This window comes from Thamnophis sirtalis, unplaced genomic scaffold, assembly GCF_051295495.1.
Source record: "Thamnophis sirtalis isolate CommonGarterSnake01/CBP01778 unplaced genomic scaffold, rThaSir2_p1.2 scaffold_3, whole genome shotgun sequence".
In the NCBI taxonomy this organism is placed as follows: domain Eukaryota; kingdom Metazoa; phylum Chordata; class Lepidosauria; order Squamata; family Natricidae; genus Thamnophis; species Thamnophis sirtalis.
In genome coordinates, this window is record NW_028261383.1 from 25,080,471 (window position 1) to 25,095,398 (window position 14,928).

Sequence of the window (14,928 nt, forward strand, 5' to 3'; positions counted from 1 at the left end):
ATGTACTTATTAAATAATGCCATGTGAATATTTGTTGTTGCTGAAATTCTTTTGACTGTTAACTAAATAAAGACTTAAAACCCGAATAATCTATAAATTGGGAGAATTGGAGACTAAATACAATTCAAAATCCCTGCATGCAGAACATTAGCATATCAGAGAAAAGTTCTAGGGCTGCTTAGAGTCCTGTTTTCTAAATGCAAGGAGCTGGGTACATTTCACCTGCAAAGATAAGATTATGCAAGAACTTTTGAGTATCTGAAAAGAAATAAGTTATTTTCTGCTGCCACAGAGAGGGAGGATTTGAATAATTTAATTGGAATTGCAACAGATTTTGCCTAAATATTAAGAGTAATATGATAAAGCTGTCTTATTGAGTAAAGGAAGCATTTTAAGGGAAGAGATCTCAAATAGCTACATTTGAAAAGATGAAGTTACATGAGGGATGCTCACTTGAAATGAAACAGTCCCTCCCTCATAAAATGGGTGTTTAAAGGGACATAAACACTTGCAAATTATTTTGTCATCCCAAACCTGCAAGGAGGGCCTCAGGAAAGCTCTAAGCCCCAGAATAAGGTAAAACTAGCAACTAAAGTAAAAAATAATAATAAAGTTGTAATATGTAAGGAATAAAAAGAATGTCAAGGAAACAATAGGTACACTACAGGTAGTTTTACGAAGGGTGCTGCTTGCTTTTGATACGTTGGGTTTTCCTTCCTGCATGCAAGTTAAAACAGGCAAGGAATTAGAGAATACCTACCTACCCTGGATGAGTACAAATAACCTTCACCTGATGGTTTACATCTGGGGGTGGGGTTTGAAGGAGCTGGCAGGTATAATTTCGGAACCACTGAATGTAATATTTCAAAACATAGCAAAGAGGAAATGCCAGAGAACTGAAATAGTGCTAATGTGGTTTCGAATAACCCTGGCAATTGCATTACCATAGGTCTGTACTACAGCACTCAAACAAACAGAACAAATAGATTATTTTTTTGCCAATTAGTTAGCTAAGATGGATAGATAAGAAAGATGGATAGATAAGATACAGGGCAATAGTAACGGGAGACTTTAACTATCCTGACATCAACTGGAAGATACACTCTGTACCTAGTGGAAGATCAAACAGGTTCCTGATGATGAATATAACAAACAACTTTGTCTCCCAAAAAATACAGAAGCAGACTGCAGGGTTATCTATACTGGTCCTAATACAGAATAATAATAGTTGGAAGAGACCTTGGAGGTCTTCTAGCCCAACCCCTACCCAACAGGAGACCTTATACTATTCAGGTCTGTTAAAATCTCCCAGTTATGAAATACCCAGTTTCTGAAGGCAAACTGTTCCACTTGTTGATTGTTCTCACTGTTAGGAATTTTCTCCTTATTTGTAGGTTGTTTCTCTCCTTGATTAGTTTCTGTCTTTCATTTACTGTTTTGCCTTCTGGTGCTTTGTAAAATAGGTCGACCTAATAGGTCTTCTTTGTGGCAGCCTCTCAAATATCCCCACTGCTACCATATTCCCATCCTTCTTTTTACTAGACCAGACATACCCAATTCCTGTAGCTAGTCTTCATGTTTTTGTCTCCAGGCCCTTAAGCATCTCAACATCTTTTTCTGTAATGTGATGACCAAAATTGGATGCAGTATTCCAGGTGTGATCCAATCCAGGCTTTATAAAGCAATACTAATACTTCATGTGATTTTGATCCTATGCATCTCTGTTTATACAACCAAGGTTTGTGTTAGCTTTTTTGGCTGCTGCCGCACAATGCTGGCTAATGTTTAAGTGATTGGGACTCCAACGTCCCTCTCACAGTTACTGTTTTCAGCTAGGCTGAACAACTGTGGCAAGACAAGGTCGTAAAATGCAGCAACGCTTGCTTAAACACCGCTTTGCTTAGGCACAGAAATTTGGGTGGTTGGCTGTTAATGCAAGCGCTGAGTTATGGGCAATGCTCCTCCACAGGGATTAAGGAGGACAAGTATAGGCCAAGAAGCAATGGGTGGAAACTAATCAAGGAGAGACACAACTTAAGAGCTAAAGAAGACATTTCCTGACAGTTACAACAATTAATCAGTGGAACAGCTTGCCTCCCGAAGTTGTGAATGCCCCAACACTGGAAGTTTTAAAGAAGATGTTGGAGAACCATTTGTCTGTAGTGGTGTAGGGTTTCCTGCCTAGGCAGGGGGATGGACTAGAAGACCTCCAAGATCCCTTGCAACTCTTGTTATTCTATTCTATTCTATTCCCTCCCCCACACCATCTACTACGTGCCCAGCGCCACGGCGGCTTCCACGCAAACTCGCCCCCCCCCCGCCTTCGCGCGTCCGCCAAAACCCGGGCACGTGCCAGTCCTTCGGACTCGCCCGCGCGCCCCCCTCCCCCGCAGGGCTTCGCTCGGCCGCCCCCCCCCCCCGGTGCCCGCGCGCTCCCGCGCCTGCGCCTGTTCCCTTTTCGCAAAAGGTTAAAGGCACCGAGCTCTCCTGCCTAGAAAGGTCCAGATTTGTGGCGGGAGGGGAGGGGGGGCCGGGTGGAAATGGGTGGGAAGGGTCGTCGTCTCCGCCGCCGCCGCCTCCTCCTCCTCCTCCTTCCTGTCCTGGCTCCGGCTCCTTCCTCCCTCGGTGAGAAGCTGCCCTTTGTATGCTTCTCCATCCCGGGTGCCATGGAGAGGGTCACCCATTCCTGAAAGTTGGGATGCAGCGGCGGAGAGGCGCGATGCAAAGGCTGCAAAGGGAAGGTGAGTGCCGGCCAGGAGGGGAAGCCCGGGCTGGGGGAGAGGCTTTGCAAGGGTTGCAGGCAGGGGGAAAGAAGATCTGGCCGGGCACCATAGGAGTTGTAGTCCGGCCAGCCGCTCCAGCAGGCAGCCCGCTTTTGCTGCAGCATTGCTCGGCTGCAAAGCCGCCCTGCGCGCAGTTGCTCGGCTGCAAGCCACCCTTGCTGGAAGACCTCCTGAGTAGGCGGTGTGTATGATTTGTGTGACGATGTGCCCCCCCTTTTTTTTCGGAGCAGGGTCGATTTTTCTTCCCGTGACTTTCGGGTGTGATTTTTAAAGCCCCCCCTCCCCCTCCAGAGAGAAAATAAGAAACTTATGATCCGGGATCCTTGATCAGGAAATAAGATCGCACTTAGGGAGAGAGGGAGAAAAAAAACAACTTAGGTTCAATCCTGCCCTTGCTTGTCCAGAAGTTTTACTAAGGTCCGTAATGATTTCAGGTTGAGTGATATAAACAACCAAGTTTCCCACCTGCTCAGTAATCCGAGTTTGGTAAACATTAGCCATTGAGTGGAAAATGATGAACAAAACATCAAAACACATAGGAATGGTATTATTAAAGCGCAGGGGAGGTATAAAACCGTGCAAAAGCTGCTATCCCAGAATATTTCTAAATCAGCCTTAACTTTTAACTTGGAATGCATCCCTTTATTCAAAACGTACACTGGATCAAAATAAAATGAATTGTATGCCTGCATCCGGTGTAACATTCAAAATAAAGAGAGCTGTAGATAAATTCAATAATGAAAACTATCAGGAGTCTAGTTTTTAATCCACAATCTAACTGGTTAATTTTCTCCTAATTTTTGGAGCTTCCCTAAATTGTTTTTAATAGCTTTCTAAAGGACTGAAACCCCTATTTTATTTTTCATAAGCATCTTTTAAAAAACAAAACAGCTGAAGTGCCTGCAGCCAAACGGATATAAAAAAATAAAAAATATGATTCCTGATTCCAAATCAATGTTTACCCTGTTGTAGAAATGACAGGTCCAAAATTCATTTTAAAAGGGAAAAAAGGACCTTTTTTGGCAATGGTTTTGATGAAACAATCAGGAAAGGGGCATATGCCTCTTAAACTTAAGCGTTGTTTTTTATCCTTTTTTTCTGGATTTTTAAAATTATGTTGCCCAATAAAGAATCTTGGAAAGTTACAAAGTATTTTGGAAAGTATCAGTTGGCCTAATAAAGCAGAAATGGTCAGCCTTCCAGATATTAAATGTCCTACAACAATCCCTCACAATGGTCAGGTTTGCTGGGAGTTGCCCTGAATAACTTTGCTGATTCTCCATCTCTACAATAAAGGTATTCTCAGAATTTGGATTAACTGGTCTGGTGTTTGCTCCTTAAGTAGCAATTGGAGACCCCTGCTGATCTATTCAAACCCATCCAATAGTGGAATAATAGATCCTAATCTACTTTTTATCCACCCCAGGCTACACTGATTATACAGTGATGAGGGATAAACTGTGGGGTTTTTTTTCTCCTGAGTTCTCCCAAGATCTTCTATTCAAAGATCTATTTCCATTTTTACTAAATCCTCAAGGCCCATCTATTGTTAATAGCAAGACTGTGTTCCTGCAGCTGTCCCTCAGGTAACCTGTGCCATGCAACCACAGAACTAAACTATTTAGGTAGTAGGGTATGAAGATGGATTTAGTTTTTAGCTCCAAACAGCTCTGGGATTCTAGGCGGTTACACTAAACACCAGCCAGTCAACCTGCTAGTTAGGCCAAGCAAATTGGGGCAAGAGCATTAACAGCGGATTAATTTCTTCCTCCTGGTGCCAATGCAGAGATTGACCTGGAATGGCCCTGCAAAAATCAGAACCACTGTAATGTAGGACCTTTCGATCTCTCTTTTCCTTTTTTCCCACAAACATAAACTCCAGGAAAATGGAGCAGAGGAAAATGGGATGTACAAAATAGGATTGGTAAATTTCCCCCAGTTTTGTCCGCAGTAGTACTGATCACAATCAGGCCCACTATGGGATCCAGGACTGCAATAAAAAGAAGCCAGAAGATATGCTGTTTGGTGTACTTTCTACCAGCAGTGTGTATGTGTAAAACTGCCCTGGTTTGAATGGGTTGTCTGAAAGCTTAGTGCCAGTTCGCAGTGGCAGCTGTTTTCTCTGACATAGTAGCTGAGTTGGTTGGGCATCTTATGCAACTGTAATCTTAGAATTAAAGACCAAGGTGGTTCCCATTCCATTTTGAGTACAAGGATTTTTTTCCCCAGTGTCAGGAAAAAAAAAATCGTAGTTGTTGAAATCGTAGTCGTTCCTTCCTAAAAATCTGTTCTGTGGTTTTCTTTGCAAGCATCTTTTTTGGCACTCTAAATTGAGGGGTGCAAAATTATTGTTGCTCTGGCTAAAACAATAAGAGTAATCACAAAGGGTTAGAACCTCTTACAGATTTTCAGGTAAGTTGGAATAGATTTTTTTTGATAAATCATTCTGATTTCTGTAATTAGAGACATCAGTGCAATGTTTCTCAACCTAGCCAATTTCCGTGACTCGACAAAAGCGTGAACGTCATAAGCGCGCCGACAGAAGCGCGATTTAATTTAAGGTAAGGTTTACGGTTAGGTTTAGGGTTAGGTTTAGGGTTAGGTTTAGGGTTAGGTTTAGGATTAGGTTTAGGGTTCCGTTACAGCGCGCTTCTGTTGGCGCGCTTTAGGGCTAATTAGTCGCTCATTCGTCACGTGGTTTTGTCACCGCGGTTTAGTCAGGCGCGCTTTTGTTGTGCACGCATTTGTGGTGGAACCGCCAATTTCAACTCTCAGACTTCTCTGGCCAACCTGCTGGCTGGGGAATTCTGGGAGTTGAAGTCTGCAAGTCGGAAAATGGCCAAGATTGAGAAACACTGCATTAGTGATTAGACCTGGAAGATTCTGCTTGCATAGGAGTATCATAGAATTGAAAAAGCCCAACTTAATTCCTGTGTGTGGACCCAAATTAAAACTGATATACAGGCAATCCTCGGCTTAAAACAATTCATTTAGTGACAGTTACGACAGCACTGAAAAAAGAGACCTGACCATTTTTCACACGACCATTGCAGCAATCCCAAGGTCACATGATCAAAATTCAGATGCTTGCCAACTGGTTCATATTTATGGGGTTGGAGTGTCGGGGGGGGGGGCGGTCATGTGATCAGCTTGTGACCTTCTGACAAGCAAAGTCAATGGGGAATCCAGATTCACTTAACCATGCTACTAACTTAACAAATGCAGTGATACGCTTAACAACTTTGGCAAGGAAAGTCTTAAAATGGGTCAAAACCCACTTAACAAATGTTTCACTTAGCAGCCTAAATTTTGGACTCAATTGAGGTCATAACTCAAGGACTACCTGTAGATGACTGTTTTAATATGTATTTCTGCTGAAGTACAAATAGTCTTGGCATTAGGTGGGTGAGAAAAAGCATTGAAAGAATCCAATCATTTTTTAATGCAGTGATTTTTCTCCCTTCTATTTAGCAGAATAATGAAATTTGTCCCAGAAGAGAAGGAAAAGAGTATCTGAAACATTTATATTAAAATAAATATTTAGAACTCAGGATTCCTGTGGAATTTTGCCTTTTTCTGAACTGGCCACAAACTTGGCATTCTTTCTTGCTTGTACAAAGGTATAGCAGTGATTTGCATTCCCACAATCTTATCACAATTCTCATAATATCCTATAGAGAAGATTCATCTTCTCATATTCCTAATCTTACTTATAGTCTGAGGATAAAACTAGAGCCTTTGAGGTCAATCTGCCTGACATTAGCTGCTCCCTAAAGTATTTAGGTTATTTTAAAAGCCACTTTCAAGTACAACATAGGGTTGAAATGTAGAGTGGACATCAAACTGCAGTCATCATTAGGCAATTTTCTTTTTCCAGTTCAGATTGTCCAGCCAGCAACTAAGATGGCATCGTGTCACCTGTGGAGTCCAAAGCTCCACGCAAACCAAGGGGAAAGAAACTCTCATATTCTCCGTGGGGAAACTGCAAAAAACATCCTGACTGGGGCAGCTCTACTGCAAAACAAGCAGGGACTGGATATAGGCCTGCAAGAGAGCCAGAAAACTCAACATCAGAAAGGATTGGCAATGGTGCCTTCTCTTTACTCTGTTTGGAGACCATCCCGGTTGTTCGAGTCGGTCTCCGAGGAGGACATGATGGCATTCAAGGCTTCCTATCGGATGATGAAGCAGCCCAACCAGTTGTCCAAGGAAGGGCGTCCAATGGGGAGGCCCATCGTGCAGGGCCTCAGCAGGGAACCACAGAAAGCACCCGAGAACTTGACAAGATCGGGGCCTTTGAAAGAGCAGACCTCGACTGAGGTTGACCCTGAGAGCTTGGAGATAAAACGCCAACACTTCCGGCATTTCTGCTACCAGGAAATCGAGGGCCCTCGAGCGGTCTTGAACGAACTCCAGGAGCTTTGTCGCCAGTGGCTTCTGCCGGAGAGGCGCACCAAGGAACAAATTGTAGATCTGGTGATCCTGGAGCAGTTCCTGACCATCTTGCCACTGGAGATGCAGATCTGGGTCTGTAAAGGTGGTCCGGCCACGTGTTCTCAGGCCTTGGCCCTAGCAGAAAAGTTCCTCCTCCGGTTGCAAGAAACGGAGTCTGGTAAACAAAAGGTAGGAGCGTGCTTCAAAGACAGCCTACAACAGGCTCTTCCAATGTCACAGTTTTGAGATGGGACTTCAAAATGTGGCCTTCTTGAAAGTCTACAAAATATAGCCAGGTATTCTCTCTAGGGTATATAATTTAGCAACCAAATGTGGCTCAAATTCTGCCAATTCTTGTGGCCCTTAATTTCTAAATGTGGGTCTGCTGTGAAAAAGCCAAATAAGAGTTTGAGGTTGCAGACAGCAGGAATATTGTTTCCAAATCATGTGAATTAATAGTAGTAGTTTCCATCTATTTTGCATTGAGGAGATCCCTTATGGGTTTGCACAATGCACAACATGCTCTCTCTGGTTTTTTTTAAATTAGCTCAGTCTCCGGATTCAGTTTAGGCTTTAATAACAATAATTGTATGAATGCAGCATACGTTTAAGTAAATTGTGTGAACCCAGCCACCAAGACTCCCTGAAAGTTCATCCAAAAAAACTGGAATTTTGTTCAGAGAAAGGCATCCAGGGAGGTTGATCAAGGTGAAACCCCAAGGAGAGGATAAGGGAACTGGGTATGTTTAATCTAAAGAAAAGAAACCTTTGGGATGACGCCTGACAAAATGTTGACGTGATGAACCGTTTAGTGGGCTCAAGAGACAACCAAATACATTTCTGTGCAGTTATTCCACCTGTGCAGTCTGTTGCATTCACTTAAATTTATGTTAATATTATGACATCTCTGGTGGTTTATACCTGCAGCCCCCAACCTTTTGGGCACCAGGGACCGGTTCAGTGGAGAGAGGTTTTTCTGTGAACTGGAGGGGAGCATGGTTTCATGTGCTGCCTGCAACCCACGGATGGGGCTTCGCTTGTTTGTGCGGCCCGGTTTCTGGCATGCCAGTAGAAAGGCCAGGGTTGGGGGACCCCTGGTTTATACCATTTGCAGGATGACATAGGTAGTCCTACATTTCTGCAATATGTCTTCTCATGCCTTTTTTTAATGAACTGCATATAAATCTGGGCTGCCCCAACCGAAGCAACAACAAAGCATTGAGGACTGGATTTACCAGCATTTTTAGGGCACTTCAAGGAGCATAAAGCAATAATTTTATCTGTTTGTTTTGATTTAGCTACAGTATCAGGGCTCCTCTGTTCAATCCCTAGGAAAGAAAACCCTTTGACTCCATAGATTAGAGAAAAGGTACTTTTACTAGGAACGAACTCAATACAGCAAAGTTCAGGCAAGATCTAAAGAAAATTCATGGAAAGCAATGAGTTAAACAACCGCAGAGCCATCCCCCCACCCAGTAGTCAGGCAACCAGAGTTCAATCATCAGTCAGAAAAATGTTTTGGGGAGTCCCTGGTCCAGGGGAACCGTTCATCCTTCCTACATTTCGAAGCCTGGATGGTTGGCCTTGAAAATTGCTAGACAACCCTGGCCTCCCTGAGACCAGGCCTTCTCATAGCTTCTCAGAAATTTCACTTCCACCTCCTGCATGCTTGTTATCCCAGATACCCAGTGCTACATACACACACACACACACACACACACACACACACACACACACACACAGTTTCCATGGCAGCTGGCAGCAAGTTTGAAAGAAAGCAAAAATGCAGGCTGACATACAATCAATGAACAGTCAAAATAGGAACAAGTTGGGATTGGTGGTTCAATACAAAAACAGATGCCAAAAAGGCACATGTAGAAATAGTAGATGTGACTTACCCTCTTCCCAAAACGAGTGGGCAGATGTGGCAGAGTAGCTATTGAATGTTATTTTGGAAAGTAAAGTACCGATTGTCCTTGACTTACAATCATTTGTTTAGTCACTGTTCAAAGGTATGTTTTGTTGGGGGTGAAAAAAATGACTTCATCCGTCCGTTCAATTTCTATAGCTGCCCAACTCAACTAAGTGACTCTGGGTGACTTACAGTGTTCCTTCAGTCACATTATCAGAAATGAGGCTCTTGCAACTAGCAGGAATTTATAACATCCCTGGGTCACAAGATAGCCATTTGTGACCTACCCAGGGAGTTTCTGACAAGTAAAGTCAGTGGGGGAAGCCAGATACACTGAACTTAACTAATGTAGCAAGAAAGGTCTGAAAAATGGACACAATTCATTTAATGACTGCATTGCTTAGCAAATAAAATTCCTAATAGTTGTAAATTGAGGACTTCCGGTCGAAAACCGAATGACCCCAAAAAAGAGTATAATCAGGAAATTTTTTGATGAGTTGGAAAGCAGGCCTGGCTGTGACAATGGAAGTTTGGTTCATTGGACTAAAGCAGGGGTCCTCAAACATGGCAGCTTTAAGACTTGTGGACTTCAATTCCCAGAATTCCCTAGCCAGCTATGCTAGCTTCCTTAGCATAGCTGGCTAGGGAATTCTGGGAGTTGAAGTCCACAAATCTTAAAGCTGTCAAGTTTGGAGACCTCTGGACTAAAGGAATTTGGAGATACGTAGGGGAAGAATATAGGAACATGGTGGCTCAGTGGCTAAAATGCTGGGTTTGTCGACCAGAAAGGCCGGCGGTTCAAATCCCTAGTGCTGCCAACCTAGCAGTTCAAAAGCATGTAAAATGCAAGTAGAAAAATAGGACCCACCTTTGGTGGGAAGGTAACGGTGTTCTGTGTGCCTTCAGCATTTAGTCATGCCGGCCACATGACCACGGAGACGTCTTCGGACAGCGCTGGCTCTTTGGCTTTGAAACTGAGATGAGCACCGCCCCCTAGTGTCAGGAACAACTAGCACATATGTGCGAGGTGAACCTTTACCTAGGGGAAGACAGTTATATGATCATCCTTTTTTTCCCCATTATAAAAATCTGAAGAAGGATCCTTGATTCTCTTCCAAACAAACTTGCTTAATTTCTTTTAAAGCAGCTGACCATATCAAAGCCTTCTGCCTACATCTTGGCTAATCAGGCACATTTGCTGTGTTTTTTCCTTCAGGTGCCTGGACTTCTAGAGGAGGAATTGGTGAATTCCCCCCCATCTGAACGTGATCCCTCAGTTACTGTGGAAAGCTGTATCTCCATAGATGAGGAGGAAGATGAAGCCGTCTTGGGTAAGACCGAAGGTCTGTTTATCAACATCTTCTTCAAGAAACCAGGCCCAAGAAAGACAAAGGGGGGGGGGGGGTGGCACTATCTTGCATAAACCTTAATTGAAATCCAGAATTTGCCACTATAATTTGTGGGAAGTAACGCCTGTCCAGTTTTTGTGCAGTTGTTGATCTCTTTTACTCAGTAGTAAAGATCAATACTTAGAGCCAATCAGCCTTTGGACATGTGGAGAAGATTGGTCTAATCTGTTCTGATGAAATAATTCAAAGGAAAACAATGGGACACGGATACTATTTTCTTCTTCTTTGGAGTTAAAAAACTGGATTTCTTCCCCCTGGCAGGAAGTGGCTCAGGGCTTTGTGATACTGGAGTTGCTGTGTGTGCACACAATATATTATTTTTCTTCACGAGACCTCATGGCATATGCTCCTATATACCATCTTCCCCAGCCTTCTGTCCCTCAAACGCCTTGATGGGAAATTCCTAGGTTAAATAGCCAGCATGCCAGATGCATCTATAATACAAGAGAGTCGAGAAAAAAGAACATTTTCAGAACAAAAAAATAGCCAGCATAGGAAAAGTATCAGCTGTCTTGGGAGGGCATTTAACATTTGCAGTTATACTCCCTACCTATCTCAAAATATTCAGCAGGAAAAGATTACAAGTAGTGAACAGGAAAAGTAAAATAATAAAAGTTGTGGGGAAATTATAGAACATTGGGGGTAAATAGGAAATGGGATGTCTTGGAAATTCTGGGTGGCTGAAATAGTAAAGCAGTGTCTTCCAACTTCAGCCATTTTAAGCTGTGTGGACTTCAACTCCCAGAATATCTCAGCCAACAATGCTGGTTGGGAATTCTGGGAATTGAAGTCCACACAGCTTAAAATGGCTGAGATTGGGAAAGAATAACCGTTTCATATAAAAATATCAGAACAAATGTTAGAAAAATGTTAGTAATCTTTAGCATAACATACAAAAAGAGCTTATAGCAATATGACATTTCGATAATGCATTTTAGGCCATCATGTTTAATAAATAAAAAATGGACCCTGCACATGTGGAAATATGCTAGGAAGGAGAGATGTTTAATAAATAAATCACATTTACTACTAAAATAAAAAAGGGTGAGGTGGGATTCACATATTTTTAAATTATTAAAAGTTTAAAAAACTTAACTGCTCTCTAGTAAGTTACTCCACTGAGTTGAAAAGTGAAAAATACATTCATTGCAATGCATAAATTATAGTTTAAATTTTTGACTAGGCAATCTTTTTGCAGTTCAGCTTCCAAAGACTGAATTTTCTATCTTCCAGAATCCTTTAGGGGTTGGAAGACTTTTGTAAAGTAGATTGTGGGGCTTGTTGTGAATATTAAGAATACTCTGCTATATTTTTAGCTCCAGGTTTGGTAGGAGTCATTCTTGGGAACTGAAAGCCAAATCTCACCCTAGGTTCTCCCTCAGTTTACCTTCCCAATAAGTAACTGAATCGGAAGATCACTTAAAAAATGTTTATTAGGATACCCTGATAAAGTGGGATCTCTCTATGAAAAAGGAGAGAGAGAACCTTGAGACCCATTGTTTCACTCCTTTTTATAATTAACAAAGAAAATGCAAGAGGAAATCTGATTGGAGAGGATGTTGACAAGGATGGCTGTGTTTATTGCTCAATGTTATATGGCCCCGGTTATGCACAGTATATATGTGACTGTATGAAATGAAAATGAAAATAAAATATTTACACATGATAAAAATAACCTCCCCTTTGCCTAGGAAATCAGTTGCATGTGGTCAAACATGTTACATATTTTCATCCTGTAATACCACACAGGTTCATTAAAATGAGGTCTGACGTCAGAAGGGGCGTATAAATTGTAAGGAAAAAGGTTGTTTGGAGTTTACGAAAAGAGATAAACCAGACCTCAATTTGTACTAACCAACTTTTTCTTATCTGGAGCTAGTCTCCAGCTTGTTTTATCAGTTTAGGAATGTTAAAAGCTAATAAACCTGAACATCATTTTTAAAAGAGAGATGATAAATTAAAATACAAAGTGACTATGTTAGTTAACAAATTGCAAAAACCATGCCATTTGCCTCTCATAATCAGAAGCTTGGATAGACCTGCTGGTCAGGGGTTTTCCATCTGTTACAATGTAGCTTAGGGCAAGGGTCGGCAACCTGCGGCTCTGGAGCCACATGTGGTTCTTTCATCCCTCTGCTGTGGCTCCCTATCGCCAGTCAGGTCCACAGTTGATAGGGCTTTCGGTTAGGACAGGTAGAGGAAAAAGGATGCTGCGCTAGGAGGAGACTATGATGGGGGAACCGGACTTTCAGTCTGCTCCAAAATTGAATTGGGGAGGGGCTTCCAGTTAGGATCTTTGTGGCTCTTTGAGTGTCTAAGGTTGCCACCCCTGGCTTAGGGCGAAGGCGGTCCTTTGACCTGTCCAGCAAGTTCAGTTTGAATATCTAGCCAATGAATCTTCATGCTTTTTCATGGGTTATTTGCTTGCTTCTTTCAGAACCTAAGGAGTCTGCACAGGACAACCAGAAGCAAAACCCGCTTCTGCTGGGAATATCGGAGCCAATGGAGTGGGGCATCCCTTTAGAAAAAATCACAGGAAAGTTGATATCCAATCCTGAGCTAGAAGAGATTCACAGGAGCCACCAGGTGCATTACCCAGGGAAAAGTATAAAACAGGCTCGCCGTTTGGGTGAAAGTGAGAGGAGCTGTCAAGAGGCACCCGTCGGCCAGAAGAAGAAAAATAAGAAGACAATGACAACCAAGGCCGTGGCTGAAAATGGCCTATGTCCAAGCCTGGGTTTGTTTAAGAATCGGAAGGTACAGACTGAGAAAGTGCAGCGATGCAGCCCTTGTGAGGAACGGTTGTCTAAAAAGCCAAGCTCAGGGACGCAGGAGAAAGCCGGTGCTGGAGAGCTGCCATCAAAAGGCTGGCCGCGTGAGAGTGACTTGCCCAAGCGTAGCGCCGCCCTAAGACGGGACGAAGAAGGACCCGAAAACCAAGAGGTGGTCTGCAAGTGTAAGGCTAAGAGGAAAAGCCCCGAGAGCAGGCGTTTGCCTCAGCCCAGCTCTGCTCACTTGGGAGCGCCGCCGAAGGGAGAAAAGCCGGCCAAAGGCACCCCCTGCCGGAAGAGGCTCTCCTGGGAAACCCCTTTTCCGAGTCTTGACAAAACTGATCCGGGGGGGAAACCGCACCAGTGCTTCGAATGTGGTAAGAGTTTTAGCCAGAAAGGCAACCTCAACATCCACAAGAAATCCCACACGGGGGAGAAGCCGTACCCCTGCTTGGAGTGTGGGAAGCGCTTCGTGACGAACTCTCGGCTGCTGACCCACAAGCGGGTGCACACAGGCGAGAAGCCATACAACTGTTCGTACTGCGGCAACAACTTCAGCCAGCTGGCGCACCTGGTTCAGCACCAGCGGAGGCACACCGGGGAGAAGCCGTACAGCTGCCCCTACTGTGGGAAGAGCTTCAGCGTCAAGGCCAACCTGATCACGCACCAGCGCACCCACACGGGGGAGAAGCCATACGAGTGCTCCGAGTGCCCCAAACGCTTCGTTTCCAGCTCTGATCTTAAAAAACATAAAAAGGTGCACACTGTATAGGTGTGTGTCCGTGAGTAGACCTAAGAATGATCACCCTCGTTCTCCCCTTTATAGTAGGTGGAGACGCCCTTGAGTATTTTTAGTGCACTGTGAGGATTAAAATAATAAAGTCTCCTTTTTAAAAAAAAATCACAAAAAGAGATTGATCCGGCTTGTGCATCTTACATTTTTTTCTCTTCTCTCTCGTCCATTTATTTTTATTGATCCCACTGTGTATGTTGTGGGGTTGTTGTTGCTTTTTGTCTACCTTTGACTATTCTGAGAAAGGGTGACTTTTAAGAATACCTCATTATCTGGGATTTTCTGCCATTGGATGCAGGCAGCTTTAAAGGCTACTGCACAAAAGCGGGAGGAGGAGAAGGGGGGGGAGTATTTCTATCCCACAAAGTGTTGAGTGCTTACATCGAAATAAATTTACGTTAGATGTATTTATCTGATCCAGGAGGATACGTTTCCACAGCTAACCTAGATAATTGCTGGGAATTTGGGTGTGGGATCTGGAATCTATACTTCTATTGGTTATCAAAGTTGGAAATCATTAATCTACATTAGTGTTTTCTAACCATGGAACTTGGAAGATGTGGAAACTTTAGCTGCCAATTTCCATACTAGCTGGGGAACTCTGGGAGCTGAAGTCCACACATCAAATTGCCAAGATTGAGAAATACTGGTCTACACAATGCACTTCCTTAAAGTGCACTTGAAGGAGGTGCCAGAGTGCAGTTCCCATTAGCCATGCTGAGCTTTGAAAAACATTTTGGGAGTGGATCTAGCCAGGTCCACCCTGGCAGCCATTTTGGGAGAACATCTACAAGATTTCAAAACAGGCCAGGAGTTTGCCTGCTTC

At 43.3% G+C, this 14,928-nt stretch overlaps 1 protein-coding gene across 2 annotated transcripts; it reads left to right on the top strand.

The window, feature by feature from the left end:
- Positions 1–2,539: 2,539 nt before the first annotated feature.
- Positions 2,540–14,227, top strand: LOC106548067 (uncharacterized). 2 transcript variants are annotated; one of them, XM_087711627.1, is made up of 4 exons: positions 2,540–2,741; positions 6,661–7,406; positions 10,346–10,472; positions 12,976–14,227. In XM_087711627.1, exons 1-4 carry the CDS (start codon positions 2,645–2,647, stop codon positions 14,079–14,081), a joined length of 2,076 nt encoding a protein of 691 aa, XP_087567753.1. In that variant the 5' UTR covers positions 2,540–2,644; the 3' UTR covers positions 14,082–14,227. The 2 variants fall into 2 exon arrangements, with proteins under 2 accessions (XP_087567753.1, XP_087567754.1); XM_087711628.1 differs by having other exon boundaries at positions 2,541–2,741; positions 10,346–10,460.
- The last annotated feature ends 701 nt before the right edge of the window (positions 14,228–14,928 follow it).